At 38.9% G+C, this 15,140-nt stretch overlaps 1 protein-coding gene across 2 annotated transcripts in view; it reads right to left on the bottom strand.

Annotated features, from left to right (window-relative positions):
* Positions 1-15,140, bottom strand: part of Nedd1 (neural precursor cell expressed, developmentally down-regulated 1) — a 36,557-nt gene that overhangs the window by 12,106 nt on the left and 9,311 nt on the right. For both annotated transcript variants that reach the window (XM_005358165.3, XM_013350404.2), the window contains 5 exons: positions 14,692-14,808; positions 12,130-12,270; positions 3,090-3,319; positions 1,450-1,651; positions 885-1,080 (listed from right to left, as the gene is read on the bottom strand). In XM_005358165.3, the coding sequence (XP_005358222.1) occupies positions 885-1,080; positions 1,450-1,651; positions 3,090-3,319; positions 12,130-12,270; positions 14,692-14,808 (886 nt within the window). The remainder of the gene's footprint in view (positions 1-884; positions 1,081-1,449; positions 1,652-3,089; positions 3,320-12,129; positions 12,271-14,691; positions 14,809-15,140) is intronic.

Below are 15,140 nucleotides of genomic sequence, written 5' to 3'. Positions count from 1 at the left end.
AAAAAAAAAAAAAAAAATTTCATAATACAATTAATTTAGCATTTTAGGAGACATTCAGTTATATTTCAAAAATATTTCTTCCAAATAAATAACCACAGTGTTTATCTCCAAGTTCTTAAATAAGAACCTAGTTGTTTGTATGTTGTGACCACTCTGTGAGAGCGACAAAGACCATCACGGGAAATCGACGCTATCAAAGTCAACACATTTGGTTTTGTCAAACTTTGGTTTGGCTGCTATTTACAAGTGGTAAATTCATACTGAGAAGCACGGGCTTGTCCTGCAAAGTGAAGGGCAGGGTAAGGTGTTTTCTGAGACTTGAGACTGTGGTCCTAGCTCCGGCTCCTGGTGCAGTGAAGTCACTCCTACATTGCACCTTCCCAGGCTGGAAGGAGTAAGTCGGCAGGGTCGTTAGAAGAGACTAAGCACACACTATAAATCTCAGTTAACAAACGAGCAGTTTAAATGTGTGCCAGGCACTATGCAGCAGTTCAAAATACCCTACACCTGACTGACTTTTCATTTGTGATATGAAACATTCAGAGCCATAAGTTCAAACCAAACAGACAGCACTGGTGTTCCCACTCTTTGTTCATGACGTAACAAAAAATCAGCCAGTCTGAGGAGTCTTAAAGAAGGATTTCTGAGTCAGCATTTGGCAGCTAAAACAATCGCTCTTTCTCACAAGTGGAATTCAGTTAAAGAGAGTTAGTGCTCCTAAGAGCTCTTTAACAAGGCAAACTTAGTAAGCTTCATCTCTTCCATGGTATCTACAAGTGAGTTTTGCCTACACTCAAATGAGTCCCAGGTTCTCAAAAGTGCTAATTATGTAATATTTGGGCAAAGACAAAGCTCTCAGAACACGCTGACATAAGCAAAATTACCTGCTTTATCCTGAGCAGCAACGGCTCCTTTGCCCAGGGCTGTGGTCACAGGCTGTGGGAGAACTGTGGCAACAGAAGGGGCAGCTGCTTCCCTGACGGTTCCAGAATTCTGAGCAGCCCCACTGCTGCTACTCACAGCAACACTCCGTTTGTTCACTGAGGTGCCCTTATTTGAGCAGCCTTTATTTAAACTTGCCTGAATGGAAGAGAATATTTAAAAGCTCGGGTTACTAATGTGTCATACTATACATTAATATTTTATAAATGCCCTCCAAAATTAAAAACTTAATTTTTCTTCCTATTAAGCTTGCTGGTATATCTGAATTCTGGTCTAAACAAAAATGCATTTTAGACTACTTTTGATGAGGGTTTACATAAGAATTAAATATTAAGTATGTTTAAAATCAAGTATCAGATAGCTTTATACTAAAACTATGTACAGCATCACCATATAAAGTAACTATAAAGAAATACAATGCTGTATTTAGTGGACAAGATATAACTTTCTTTTTCTGAGCTAGGGACTTTTAGTACAACTGAAAATATTGAAAAGAGAACATTTCACCTTCGTCAGAGTTGTGGAATACTGAAATGCTATACACTGTACAGATGTCTTGTGGGCACTGATGGTTTTCACGGGTGATTTCAGCATCCTTAAGTCGTACTGATATATTTTCCCACGGGAAGACCCAATAGCCAAAGTGGCTCCATCAGGCATAAAATCTACTGCAGTCAGAGGAGTGTCGGCCATTAAAGTTTTCACCAGCCTGTGGAAAAGGAAAAGGAGGGGCAAATGCAAATACATTGGTACATCTAGGAGTATAAGCTTATATGACACAACTATTTATCAAAAACACTTATAGTTTCGAGGACATCTTAGACATGCAGGAGCTGTAAAGAAATGCACATTCCACTCTGCTTTTGTTCTCACATAGCAGGGCACAGCCTCCATTTTCCAGGTAGACCACCTACTTCCTGGAGTCATTACTCTATGGCAGGGATATGGCAAGTCCCCAGTGTCGCTCCACAGACAGCAGCTTCGGGGAGTAGGCACCACATATCCAGTTTCCACTTAGTGGCCTGCTTGTCTCTGGGGGACTGTGACCTTTCACTGAGCAGATGCTACTGTATTCTGAGTTGTGCATCTCTTGACCAAAAGCTAAAAGCAACACAGTTCATGTGGCCAATGGAGACTGACTTGCTCTTTGCTGATCTATCTGGTACTAGACAAAGAGGAGAAACAAAGGCTTACTGAGCTTAGAGGCTGCCAGATAGTGAAACAAGTCACTCACTAGAGCACTGGTGCAGCCGAACATTGCAGTACTAGAGTGCTGGTATAGTGGAGCATTGGTGCATTGGAGCACTGCAGTGCTGTTGCACCAGTACACTGGAGCACTGCAGTACCAGTGCGCTGATACACGGGAGCACTGCAGCACTGGTACACTGGAGCATTACAGTTCTGGAGCAATGGTATACTGGAACGCTGCAGCGCTGGGCACTGGTGCACTGGAGCATTGCAGCACCAGTGCACTAGGATTTCAATGGTTCAAAGATCATCTATGCATTCAGGGCCCACATTCCTTAAAAATACCTGGTATGTCACCGTGCTTAGTGAGGAGACACCAAAAACAGTGTTGAAATATATTGCTCAGGATGGCACCCACAACAGAGAAACACTAGGCCAAAATATAATTAGTTTAGGAACTAAAATACAGAAAATAAATTTCAAAACAAAACTGTTTTAAAAAATGTTTAGTTATACTTTACAAAAGAATCTTAAGACTGATGAAACAAAGATATACAATGAAGAACCTCTCCCTCCCTCTCTCCCTCCCTCTCTCCCTCTCTTTCTTCTGGTCTAAAAGCATCCTAATGTCCATGCCATATCCATTATTCTTTCATACATGAGAAAACAAAAGAAAAATTTCCTATCAGATCCATCAAATGTACAAATATTAGATCCTCCTGATAGAGGTCAGATGCCTGTGTAAGTCAGACACATCTGCTAATGAAGTGACTGTGTTAAAGCATGGACTTGAACATGAACATGGTCCATGTTCAGTGGGCAGACGGCTTGCCTAGCATACAGAAGACCCTAGGTTTATGCTAAGTACCACATAAACTCAAGCATTCAGCAAGAGGATCTCAGGTTCAAAGCCATCTTCAGCTAACTGGCTAGGTGAGACCAGACAACAGCACACTTACTTCTTACTTGAAGTGTCATAGAGGATGATTCTCTTATCCAGGCCTATGGTTACAAACAGCAGTTCATTGACAGGAGAGAAACAGATGCCTGAAGCGGGAGCCTTGTGTGTACTGTCAAAGCTATGGTATGAGCTCTGACTGTTGACATCCCAGAGGGTCACTACTCCATTATCCGAAACACTGCCGAGGAGAGACTTCTTAAACAGGGAGTACTTCACGTGCCGGACAGGCTGTGATACAAAGACACGCTGCTGTGACTGCCACAGTCATAAACATCCATACACGTGACTGAAGTCCATCATTTCTGTCTACACCAGGTTAGGACTTCTCTGATTTAAAAGGACAGACATGCTTTGGCCACAAATCCCACCATATTACTTAATATGCTAGAAGATGGCCCTGCAACATTTCCATGCTCTAGTAGTTGAGTGTCTGTCATGATTTTATGATCTTGGAGAACAGAGCTTTTTCAATTTCCTCCATTTCAACTGTTAATACAAAGCATCCACGCTGACTCTATTAATTAACCAGGCTCAGAACAGTCACCATAAATACAAGGCACAGCCACAGTCAAATCCCAAAAGAACACTGGGAGAGAATGAAAATATTTTACCCTCATTTCCTTTATCCCCCTTAGACTCTGAGAGGCACTGATCTGTGTGGGGCCTGTGGAACTGACAACCCCGCAAGGAAGCCCAGCAAGGCAGAAGTACAAAGGAGGGATTGGGACAGGCAGAACCTGATGGGAAAGATATCAGCCTGAGGGCAGTGCTGGCCTTTCTCTAAACACCAATCCCCCACCAGGAACTTCCTTTCCAGTTTATCTGGCCTAGAAGATTCAGGCTGAGTAAACAGATCTTGGATAAAATTGATTGAATCATATCTTCTTCTCCTAAAATAATGCTTTTAGATTTCTATTGGTATCACACAATTAATTTTGCTTTAAAAAAAACCTCATAATCTACTTAATTCTAAGATTTCTTTTGTCTCCCATAACAAAAATTAAGAAATAACATAGAACAAAGTCTGACTAAAGAAACATCTGTTACCTTACACTGATGGTAAGATAAATTACTGTTAATTCATTAATGTGGCTCCTTGTTCTCATATAGTTAAAGAGTGCAAAAAGAAAATGATGAGTCCTTTAGTTTCCATTTTTGTTGGCAAAAAACCCACAAGCAGGTGAAGACACAATCTTTCTTTTGGTCTATATCTGAGGGAAGAAAGAACTATGTGGGGTTTTTTGTTTGTTGTCTTGATTGGCACTTTTAGTCACTATATTTTTGGTTTGGGGTAAGGCTTCCTTCCTTCTGCAGTCCAAGTCAGCTTGAACAGTTTCAGGAGTGTTCCTTTCCACAGATTAGGGAAGAATCTGAAGCTGTAGCTAGCTTGAGGAGCCATGCCTAAGATCCCGAAGGTGATTGGCACTCCAGTAGGCAGAAATCACAGTTCAAGCTCACCTTAGCTAGTGAGCTGGAGGTCACACTAAACTATAGGAGACCCTGTCTCAAAAATAACTTTTATTTCTAATTTAAAAAACAAGACTAAGAGAGAATGCCAAATGTCTTTGCCATAGCCATAGATAACTGCAGCTTTCTAAATTATTCAAAAGAAATACTGTATAAGTCTTAAAGATTAAACAGCATAAAATGTAGATTTTATAAATGTAAATTTTTTAAGTTCAGTGAACAAACAGGATTGCTAATTTTTCTCCTGTGTAAACAATTCTCTTGCGTAGATAAAACTGTCACAGGCAGTTTTGGGATACAGTTTGGATTTAAGTGTAGGAGGTGTGCTAATGCAAATAAGTTAAAAGGCCACCAACCTCTGGCCCTAAGTAGGCACTCTTAGACTGGCTTTATGAGGCAATTATAATCTAGGGATACAGGTAAACTCTGAGCCACAAACACTCCACCCCTAAGAAAACAGTTTGTTGTCTTCCTCACCTCTGTCTGACTCCCTTAGAGAGACAAGCTATTGTCATCAGTTGTGTAAGTTTCAGACCCCATACTAAATTCAATTGTAACCTCACAACTACAGGAAAATGGCCTACCATTTCTGGTGGTACCATAAGTACCTTTCTGTACACACTCCTGTATGTGCAATGGGACAGGGCAGAAATCTGGGGTCACAGTCTACTACATCACAGTCATGTCAGTAAAATGTCTCTATTGGATTTCAAAGCTGAATATAAAAATGCACGATTACACCAATTTATCTCCTCCAGTTTCCAACACATATATCACTTCCTTAAACTGTTGATCTGAAGTCATTTCTATTTTTGTTGTTTATACTATTCAGAAATACTAAGTTGAGAATATTAGACAAACATTTTTCTTAAGAATTGTCTATTAATCTACTTTTCCTATTTTCTATTGAGATATTATGAATTAGTGTTAATTTGAAACTGTTTTAAAATTGTTCTTAAAAGTAATGTTCATATAAACTATAATACTTTATTCACTTCCTTTTAATTTTGTTGATTCTCTTTTTGTCAGATCAGAAACAGTCTCAAGGTTTCTGGACACCACCTTCCACCTGTGGATTGTTCTCTGCAGAAGTTCTGTGGGGTAGAGTGGGGGTTCGGCTTCCTGTGGTTCCCTTCTCTGGCCAAGGACACTCTTCCAGCAGGAACACATCATTTCAGACCCCTGAATCCCTCCTTCATTTATCTAAAAGCCATTAACCAGACACTGATCACTGAGAGGACATTAAAGGTCTACTCTGGACAGGAGAGCAGTTACCTGAGGCCAGTCCCCCTGTTCCTAGAGCACTTCAGTCCCCACTTCACCCTCGATCCCAGTGGAACTGTACCCCAAGTCCCCACCTTCTGCTCCTTGGGCCCATTCATCCCCCACAAACTCATTTATCACCCCAGGAAGTACTTTCAGCTCCCCCTTTCCCTTCTCCATTTTGAAGCATAGCTAGCAGATAAATCTCATTATGTTACTAGGTAAACACACACACACACACAATTATTTAAGGAGTTTTGAATCAAATTAAGAATTTTATAATACAATTATGCTTCCTTGTTCATTATCAATTCAGTTACTTTAAATAGAACTGGCATCCTATGGTATTTCACAGCCCAAAACCACAAAATTAAAGAAAGGGATGCTTTAAATGTTGGTCCCTTGCTGACTTTTCCCAAGAGACTATAAAATATTTTTATATTTTACTATTTTTATCTTTGATGTTTTTAAATCAAAGATCAAAGACTATCATAGTTTGCTAGACCTGGCATTTTCTGAATACATGGGTTCAAAGTTTCCTTTCTTTTTAAAATACATTTTCAACTTTTCCATTTTTATATAACACTTAATTTTTCAATGTTTAAAATTTTTCTTGGTGAAGCATGTCCCATGTTCCTTGAGAATTCTAAACAGCTCAACACTTGCAGCACTGCTAACTTGTGGGCTGGGGTTCAGTTCTGAGTTACTAAGAGCAGTGCACATGCTTAAAGAAGGGCACTGACTCAATACTGCATATGCCTTTGCTTGTGTGGGGGAGGGCGGGGGTGTAATGGAAGCTGTTAAAGGCTTCTGACCATGTACAAGAATCAGCAGGCTGCTGCAGGGGGACTGTGGCCAACCACAGCTTGGGTGTTCATCACCGCTCACCTTGCTACACCCCCTTCACAGGCCTGTGATGAGCCTGCACTGTCGGTTCTTTCTGCCAGACTCGATTACTAACCTACAGAACAGACTGTGAAGCTGTCTGCTGGGTTAATTTGTCCTTTGCAAACTTACACTCTAAAGAAAAGATGCACCTAGCTGATTCAGACAGAACCAGGAGAGAGTTCACTCACTAGACCTCCCACTCACTGATCTTTATTAGACCCGCAGAACCCACGACATCTGCTGCTCAGACCATCAGAACACAAGTCACAGAAACAGACACTGAGACTCTGACCGCTCCCTGCCCACTCACCATCTATGGCTGAAATATTAGCTCCTCAGTGAGCCTGTTCCTAGATTTTATTGAAAAAGGTCAAAAGCAGAAGAGATTTTCAGAATATTATTAAGATACAGTGCAAGGGATTATAAAAAATTAGAAAACTATCTAAAATAGGAGAATCTTTAGGTAAACACAAAGAGTGACATTAAGTAATAAAAATCAATTACTGAAAATTAGTGAGAAGGATCAGTGTGACCATACCTGGGACATAACACAGTGACAAAATGCAGGAAACAAGTTTAGACAAAGAAAATGACTTTGTAAGAAGATAAAGCTATGTTCAAATAATTTCCATTAATGTTAGGAAGAGAAAAACAAGGGAAAAAAAATCTCTCAAAATAGGTACAAAGTAGCAATTTATTTTATGCTCACATAATAATAAGACTGCCTTAAGAACATAACACAGGCTAGGCAAGAATATAACAGATGCTAAAGAAATACACAGGTTATTAAGGACATGTTATTGTGCCAAATGTTTCCCCAGTATAAATTATACTAATGCTCCTATAAACTTAAGGATCACTAGTCTAGAAATAAAGTTCTGCAGTCAAACTTTTTTTTTAGCATGAAGTCATGTAAAACATAAAGTGAATTATAATTAAAAGTTTTCTGTAGAGCCAGAAATAGAACCCAGAACTTCTTAGGGTTTTTACAATTAAGCTATATTCCAGCCTTAAATTTATTCTTTACAAAATAATTATCATTTTAAAAGATGAATAATAATCACTTACAGTTACCAGATCTCTGTACTCTTAATAAGCAGGCTTATTAAGACTTATAAAATCTACACATAAAACAAACTATTCACTTAAGGAAAACCAGTGGGTTTAAACATGTGTATTTTAAATACATCTGTGGTGTATTTTAAAATCTTGCCTGCTTTACCCAAACTCCCTTTTTAATCTAAGGCATCAATAATACAGATCCACACTTTTAACTGCTTGGGGAAAGGCAACATGGGTTAAACCCTCATCGAGCCCAAGCTGCTGAACTTGCCCAGTGCTGACATGCAATTACAGCTTCAGAAGCTGGCAGCCAGAAGCTCTGCAGAAGCAATGAATTTCTTTTTCCCATGGAGAAAAACACTGCTCCACATAGAACTAATAGATTCAGTTCACCTCAGACATTCCAAAATAAGACTCTGGATATATCCAGGCAATCTCCCTTCTGATGAATTTCAGTCTGATGCAGATTCTGGGAGACGCCAAGGATTTGTCACTCTCTCTAAGCCAATCTGGTGATTATTACAACCTCAAACCCTTGATTGTTTACAGAAACAAAAATAACATTTTCAATTTAATCATAGATACGTCTTGTGTCTTGTCTACTACTCTTTCTCAATAATCCAGACCCTAGGCACAATAAAAACAACCAACACAAAACTGAGCTGAACAACAGTATACTTGAATTTTAAAATGTCAACATCTGACACACTTGAGATCTTATGAACAATTAAATTTTTAAATGAATATTTAATATATCTGAAATCTCAAATGAATTTTAAGAAATCTTATAATAGAAATTTTCATTAATGCTCAAGTGGCAGTTCTATGCTTCTGGTAATGACAAACTGCAACTAAACAGTAGGGAGAGAATTAAAGTAAAATCGCTTTCAAATACTTCCAGTATGCTAAGTCAGACTTGAGTGTGCAGAATCCCTACACGGACTGTTCTAAGATATCTAGAACTGATCTTATATATAAAGAAGCCACTCTACTTTCTTGCCTATGTATTTTTCTCTTAATGGTATAGCATGAAAGAATATGAGATAATACAGTATACAAAAAATAACCCTTTGTACTTGGCAAGAGGGAAAAATGCAGTCTAATTTTTCTTTACCTTTTTATTGATACACCCCCCCCCACTGAGTCTAGTTCATGTTTCCTATATATACACATATTTAATGCTGCCCACGTAAGTACTGGGAAACCTACAAAGGATCTCCTTTCTGAAGAAAACAGCAGCCACTGACAACTGTATTCTGCCTCACGAGATGGAGCCTCATTAGAAAAATAGTCTTAAATACAAAAATATGGTTCTGGAGACAAATTACAACTTGTAAAGTAGCAGGGGGTTGAGAGGAGCACACAAACTAAAGATGTTCAAACCAGGTTGAGGAAGTAAATCACAAGAGTGATTTTAATGTGAGTTCAAGGCCAGCCTGTTCTATAAGAGCTAGTTCCAGAAAAGGCACCAAAGCTACAGAGAAACCTCGTCTCAAAACAAACAAACAAACAAACAAACAAAAGCCAAAAAACCCACTCCCAACAGCAGCTACCACTCATTCATTGATCTTAGCCTAGTGTTGCCAAGTAAATGCAAAGCCCACTAAGGGTCCTTCAGAGGTACAGCTGCCCTAGGAGGAGGCAACATCTGTCTCAGGTTCTGACTGCTCTGGACTGGCACTACACATGAGCTGTATGCATTCTTGGTTTCCTAAACAAGAAGACAAACTTCATACGGTTTTTTGATAAAACTAATCAATCTAAAATCTAAAATCAAAATTCAATTTCTGCACACCTGGAGACATCTAGTATTCTACCTGTGACTAGTTGTGACCAGAGAGGAGGGGGAGAAGGAATTCTACAGGGGTGGGGTGGGAGGACCTCAGAGCTTTAGAGGGAAAGGGAGACAATGGAGTGGAAGGAGAAAGGATAATACAGAGAAGGAAAGAGGCAGGGATTAAATAACGCTAAAGATGTTTGAAAAGGTCATAGCAAATCATATTATTTTATGTTTATCTAAATTTACATAAATACATATATGTGTACATACACACACACACCAAATGAAGTTATGCTACTTTAGGTGGTAAAAAAGCCAGACTTTTTAAAAATTCATACAAGTTTTTTCATACTTTTTATTCATACAAGTTTATGAAGTTATATGCTCCTAATACAAAACACAAGAACCAAAGCCCAGTATTTCTCAACCTGTGACTAGCAACCCCTTTGGGAATGAACAACCCTTTCACTGGGGTCACCCCAGACCATCGAAAAACACTGTTCCCATCAAAATTCATTACAGTACCAAAATTACAGTTACGAAGTAGCAATGAAAATAATCTTATGGTTGGAGGTCACTACCACATGAGGAACTGTATTACAGGGTCACAGCACTCAGAAGGTTATGAACCACTGGTCTAGACTATCCAAACAAAACCTCAGTACTAAGCATGAGAAACTTCCTTTTGATCATTGATCAGGAAAGTCCAAACGACCCCCAAAACAATATAGGCTAGCACCATTGCCCTTGACTGCCTTCTACAGAAGGTAAGACGCCTCATATTTTTGTCACAGGACTTGAGGAATCAAGTTGGTACTGACAGGAGCTGGATGGAAGGCTCCTCCCTAAGGACTTATTCTCAGAGTCCTGAGAAAACATACTAATAGTAGCAAAGGCTATATAAGAAGAACTCAGTGCCACTTAGTGACCACTGCGTGGGAAACAGCAAATAGTAGCAAGTCCTCTATGTTGGCAATAAGTCTCTAGCAAACTACAGGAAGCAGAGGGCCATATCTAATTTGTATGTGAAAAGCCAGGCTTTTGAAAAATTCGTAAGTTTTTTTATACTTTTTATTCATACAAGTTTATGAATATGCTATGCCCCTAATATAAAACACAAGAGAAGAAACACATTACTCTAGTTCCTTACAAAGATGTGTGACCAAGATGTGATTGTTTACAGTAGCTCCACAGCCTGAAGGTTTAGGCTTTAGATGACCAAACACAAATAAAGAGAAAACAGACAAAACATGGTTGGTTTTTACAGCAATGATAATATTCTAAAGAACCAATCTGTGAAAACTTAAAGCATTAATCCATAAAACCCGGAAAGCACTGTCATCTCAAAAGGATTTGTTGTTCAGCAATTCTAGTTCTCACACTGCATTTGTCAGAAACACCCAGATGTTTAAACGCTGTCAAGAACAAGCCACATGCTGCACATGGACGGCAGCCAGTCCCGGCCAACACTGCACTCTTACCTCCTAGCCTGTTCTTACTCCTTCCTCCACCAAATCCCTCATGTACCTTCCTCCTTATTTCTGTCATCTCCTCCACATGAAACACCCTTTCTCCCAGAGTTCTACATCAGCCTCTTAAAAGCTCAGTAATTTCTAAGTATGTTCAGACAGCCACATGTTTATTGAATGTCTTTACCCAGGTAAGGTGCAAAGCCGGGCATGGCTGCAGACAGACATAAGCTGTGGTCCCCATTATAATGTGCACATGTGGAGACCTAACTCTAAGAACCCAGAGCGCAGCAACTGGAGCCGCTCTGTCACACTGACATAGCAAAATCCAACTCTCTCTCTCTATGGTCCCTCCTGTACTCCTGATTTTCCCAACTTTTCTAAACCACTCCCCCAACTCACAGCTTGTGTCTATAGCCCCCTTATTCCTCACACACATGGACCTCAAAAGATGATATTTGCCTATCCAATTAAGTATCCTAAAAATTTTCAAGAATGTCAGCCAAAGAGTGGATTCATTAAGACATTTCTCATGCCTTTAAGAAAAAAATTAAAACTATTTTTTTGACGAAGGAAAATATCTAATTGACTAATTGTTTTTTAAAGTGTTCCTAAAGATTTCTGTACTTACCTGATATGTATGAGTAAGCTTTGATTCTTTTAACTACTACATGCTTAAAAAAATTTTCCTCCAAAATTTACTTGACTCTATCTAAATAAAATAATGTCCTATACATGACAGTATTCATGTGTGTACCTGTCTTTACGGCCAATAGTTTGAATTGCACAACACTTCTGTAACAGAAATGCCATGGGAAGATTAAAATCCTAGTCTTAAAACGGTATTATTAGCAAATAGTTACATTTTGTTATAGATAAAGTTATAGTATCAAAAGATCAAATATTTAACTGTATAAGTAAATTCATATAAGCATTCTAGTATATATTAGCTTATTTTATCTTTGTCAAACACTGTCATTAAAAATTAGTTAGACATCTTCAAACAAGATAAATAAATTTTTAAATGTTAAAAATTTAAACTTGTTTTATGTAAAGTAATTCAAAATATAATTAATCAACTTAAATTTGGGGGAAAAAAAATACCGTACCTGATTACTTCCATGGCCAAAAGGTGTACTGGATGTATTCGTGGTTACGCTGTGCAAAACAATCTCACCACTGAGAGACCCAGAGGCAATGTAGCAATCATTCCAATTGTATGCCACACAAGTGACTTCAGCTTTATGATCCTGAAGGAAACGAATACAGGAACAGCAGCCATTAACCCCACATTATGATGAACAGAAAAGAGCACAGCTGTCAATCACCACCTGTGCTAACATTTTCCTTCAACACAACACTACTGAGCTGATTGGGAAACCACACAATCCACGTGGAGTCTCCTCAGAAGACAGTGTTCAGGGCCGTATTACATGTCCACGGATTCTGAAACAATAAACATTCCAGAAGGCTAACTTACTTAATGTTCACCTTAAAGAACTGACTTCCACTGATAGATAACATCAATTTGAAGTTAAATATTTGCTCGAGTATTACTGTTCAACCAAAGGTGCTGAAATTAGCACCAAAACGACGGAACAAATGCTAACTAAACAGTGGCCTCAAGGGGTCAAAGGAAGAAAACCAGGTATCATTGTCAAATGATCTGAGAGAAACATAAAATTAAGTCCAACCTTACAGGATGAAAGTGGGGAGTGGCAGTACACACGTCTAATCCCAGCACTAAGAAGGAGCGTGAGCTCGAGACTAGCCTGTACTACGTTGAGCTCTAGGCTAGCCTGAGCTATATAGCAAGGTCTTATTTCAAATGACAAACAAACAAATAAAAGCAGAGGTGAGTTATGGGGAAAGGAAGGAAACCAGACATGACCAAGTGGAAGAAAAGCAAAGAAACATCTGAGCCATCAGACAGCAGCTGCTCCCACTGGCTGAGCACCCTCTCAGCTGGGACTAACAGGCCATCTAGTCAATCTGTAAAAATCCTAAAATCAATGTCATTTGCCCACTTACAGATGAGGCTCACAATACAACGAAAAATTAGGAGACCGGTGCCATCTTATATATGTGCTAAGAGACAACTAGTATTCCACTCCCAACACTGCAGACTGCCTACCAAATATGAACAGCATCTACTCTGAGGGAACAAAAAGTTCAGAACTTTGAAGAAGCTGAGTTCACAAAGAGTGTTCCCAAACATCAAATCAGAGATTTTTAGCAGGAACATGTAACACTGATCTGAAGGGTGGGGTTTTTGTTTTTCTTTTTGGCAATATAGTGTTCTGTTATTTACTGACATAAATATACTCAACTTGATACAAAATAACTAAGGGATTATCAAGACTAGTGTGGCCAGGGACACCACACTCACATTATAACTTTATCCAAAGATCCTTCAAACATTCCCTCTCTTCTATCAAAGAACAAGTGCCTGTGGGATATTTTTTATGTTGTATGCAAAGACACAAGCAACATCCCTGTGCATTGTTGTCACAGGGAACTAAGAGAGTCATCCAATAGAAGTTCTGTTGTGGAAGCTACTGCCATGAATCATCAGGAAACATCTGCTATACACCAACCGAATGCCAGAGAACTGACAGACTGACCAAAGACTCCCTCCTCAGAATGAGTCTGTCTAAGCAGTGTGAACTCCAATAGTACACAATGGAAACACTGTACGAAGAGCAGAGTAGGGTCTGCACTTGCAGGGACCACTCTGAGGCTCACGAAGAACCAGTTCATTACATCTGACTCAGTTTCTCCATCTGCACCTGAGGATGTTTGTTGCTCTGCAGTTACTAAACAGAAGCAGCATTTGCAAGTACAACGGCTCGCACAGTAAGGAACTCCACAAAAGCTACCTACTTCATTAACAGCAACCTGTCTTTTCCCACAGTCAAGAGTCTTCAAAGTTTAGCTCTACTTAATAACCTTCAGAATTAACTCAGAAAATGTACAGGACAATGTCTGGTATTTACGACAAACAGTCCGGAGACGAATAACAGGAGAGCAGGTAAACCATTACTGTCACATGGTAGCAGGTAAAGGAAGTTCTCTGTACGGATATACAACCATTTACGTTTCATATTAAATCTGACAAACTCAAAAATGACTCTGTAGTTCCCCTTCTAAATATTGAAAAAGGAAAAAGTAGAGTTAAGAAAGTCTTAACCACAGACCTTCCTGAGATGAACGTTTATTTCTGAACCTAGAAAGAACTACCTAAGGGAACATGGATTCTACATAGTGAATTATTTTAAGAATTACTTCATTACCAAGTTCAACTCTGGTTACTGAACTCCAGAACCACACACACTTTCCAAAAACCCTTAAAAATAAATAAATAAAAACCACTGATGACAAAACCACACCTCAGAAAAAGAAAAACCAAGGAAGTAGTTCATTCAAAATAGGAGAAATACTTGACTATGTGATATAATAATAATAATAATAATAATAATAATAATAATAATAATAATAATAATAAGGAAAAGGCAACATGTGTCAGTAATTTCCAGGAGGGAAAGTTTAAGCTAGATAGCACCTGCATTCCTCATTAAGTCTCACTTTAATTACAAGGGCAATGTTTGGTAACCATTCCAAACAGAGTATGAACCATTCATTCTATAAATATTTAAAATATATTTACTTACCTTAAGAGACCGATGAACTCGTTTTGATTTTAAATCCCAAATATTAACAGTGTTATTTAGGCCTCCACTTGCCAAATACATTGATGTGGAATTTAAATCGACACATGTCTGCTTTTGCTAGTAAACAAACAAACAAACAAACAAAATTAGCGTCCCAGAGATGATACAGTCTCACCCAACACAGTAAGCATGACAATGAATATGCTGAATTAAAAGCAGAGATGCTGATACTCGCAACTAAAAATTTCGTTTCTCATCATCCTTCATAGAGAACCAACAGCTTATTCATCCTATGACATCAAGACAATCAAAACTTGGTGGTGTTTCCTAAGGAGGCGGTGAGAGGAAGCTCTCCATCAAGCATGTGCTCAGTGTCTTCCCTGCTCAGGCCTTCGCTAGGATCTCTATACAACATCCTAAAGTTAATCTCTGCTCAGACCTTCTCTAGG

Source organism: Microtus ochrogaster, chromosome 24 (assembly GCF_000317375.1).
Source record: "Microtus ochrogaster isolate Prairie Vole_2 chromosome 24, MicOch1.0, whole genome shotgun sequence".
Lineage (NCBI taxonomy): Eukaryota > Metazoa > Chordata > Mammalia > Rodentia > Cricetidae > Microtus > Microtus ochrogaster.
The sequence above is the reverse complement of the archived record's forward strand: the minus strand, read 5'-3'. Positions and strand labels throughout refer to the sequence as shown.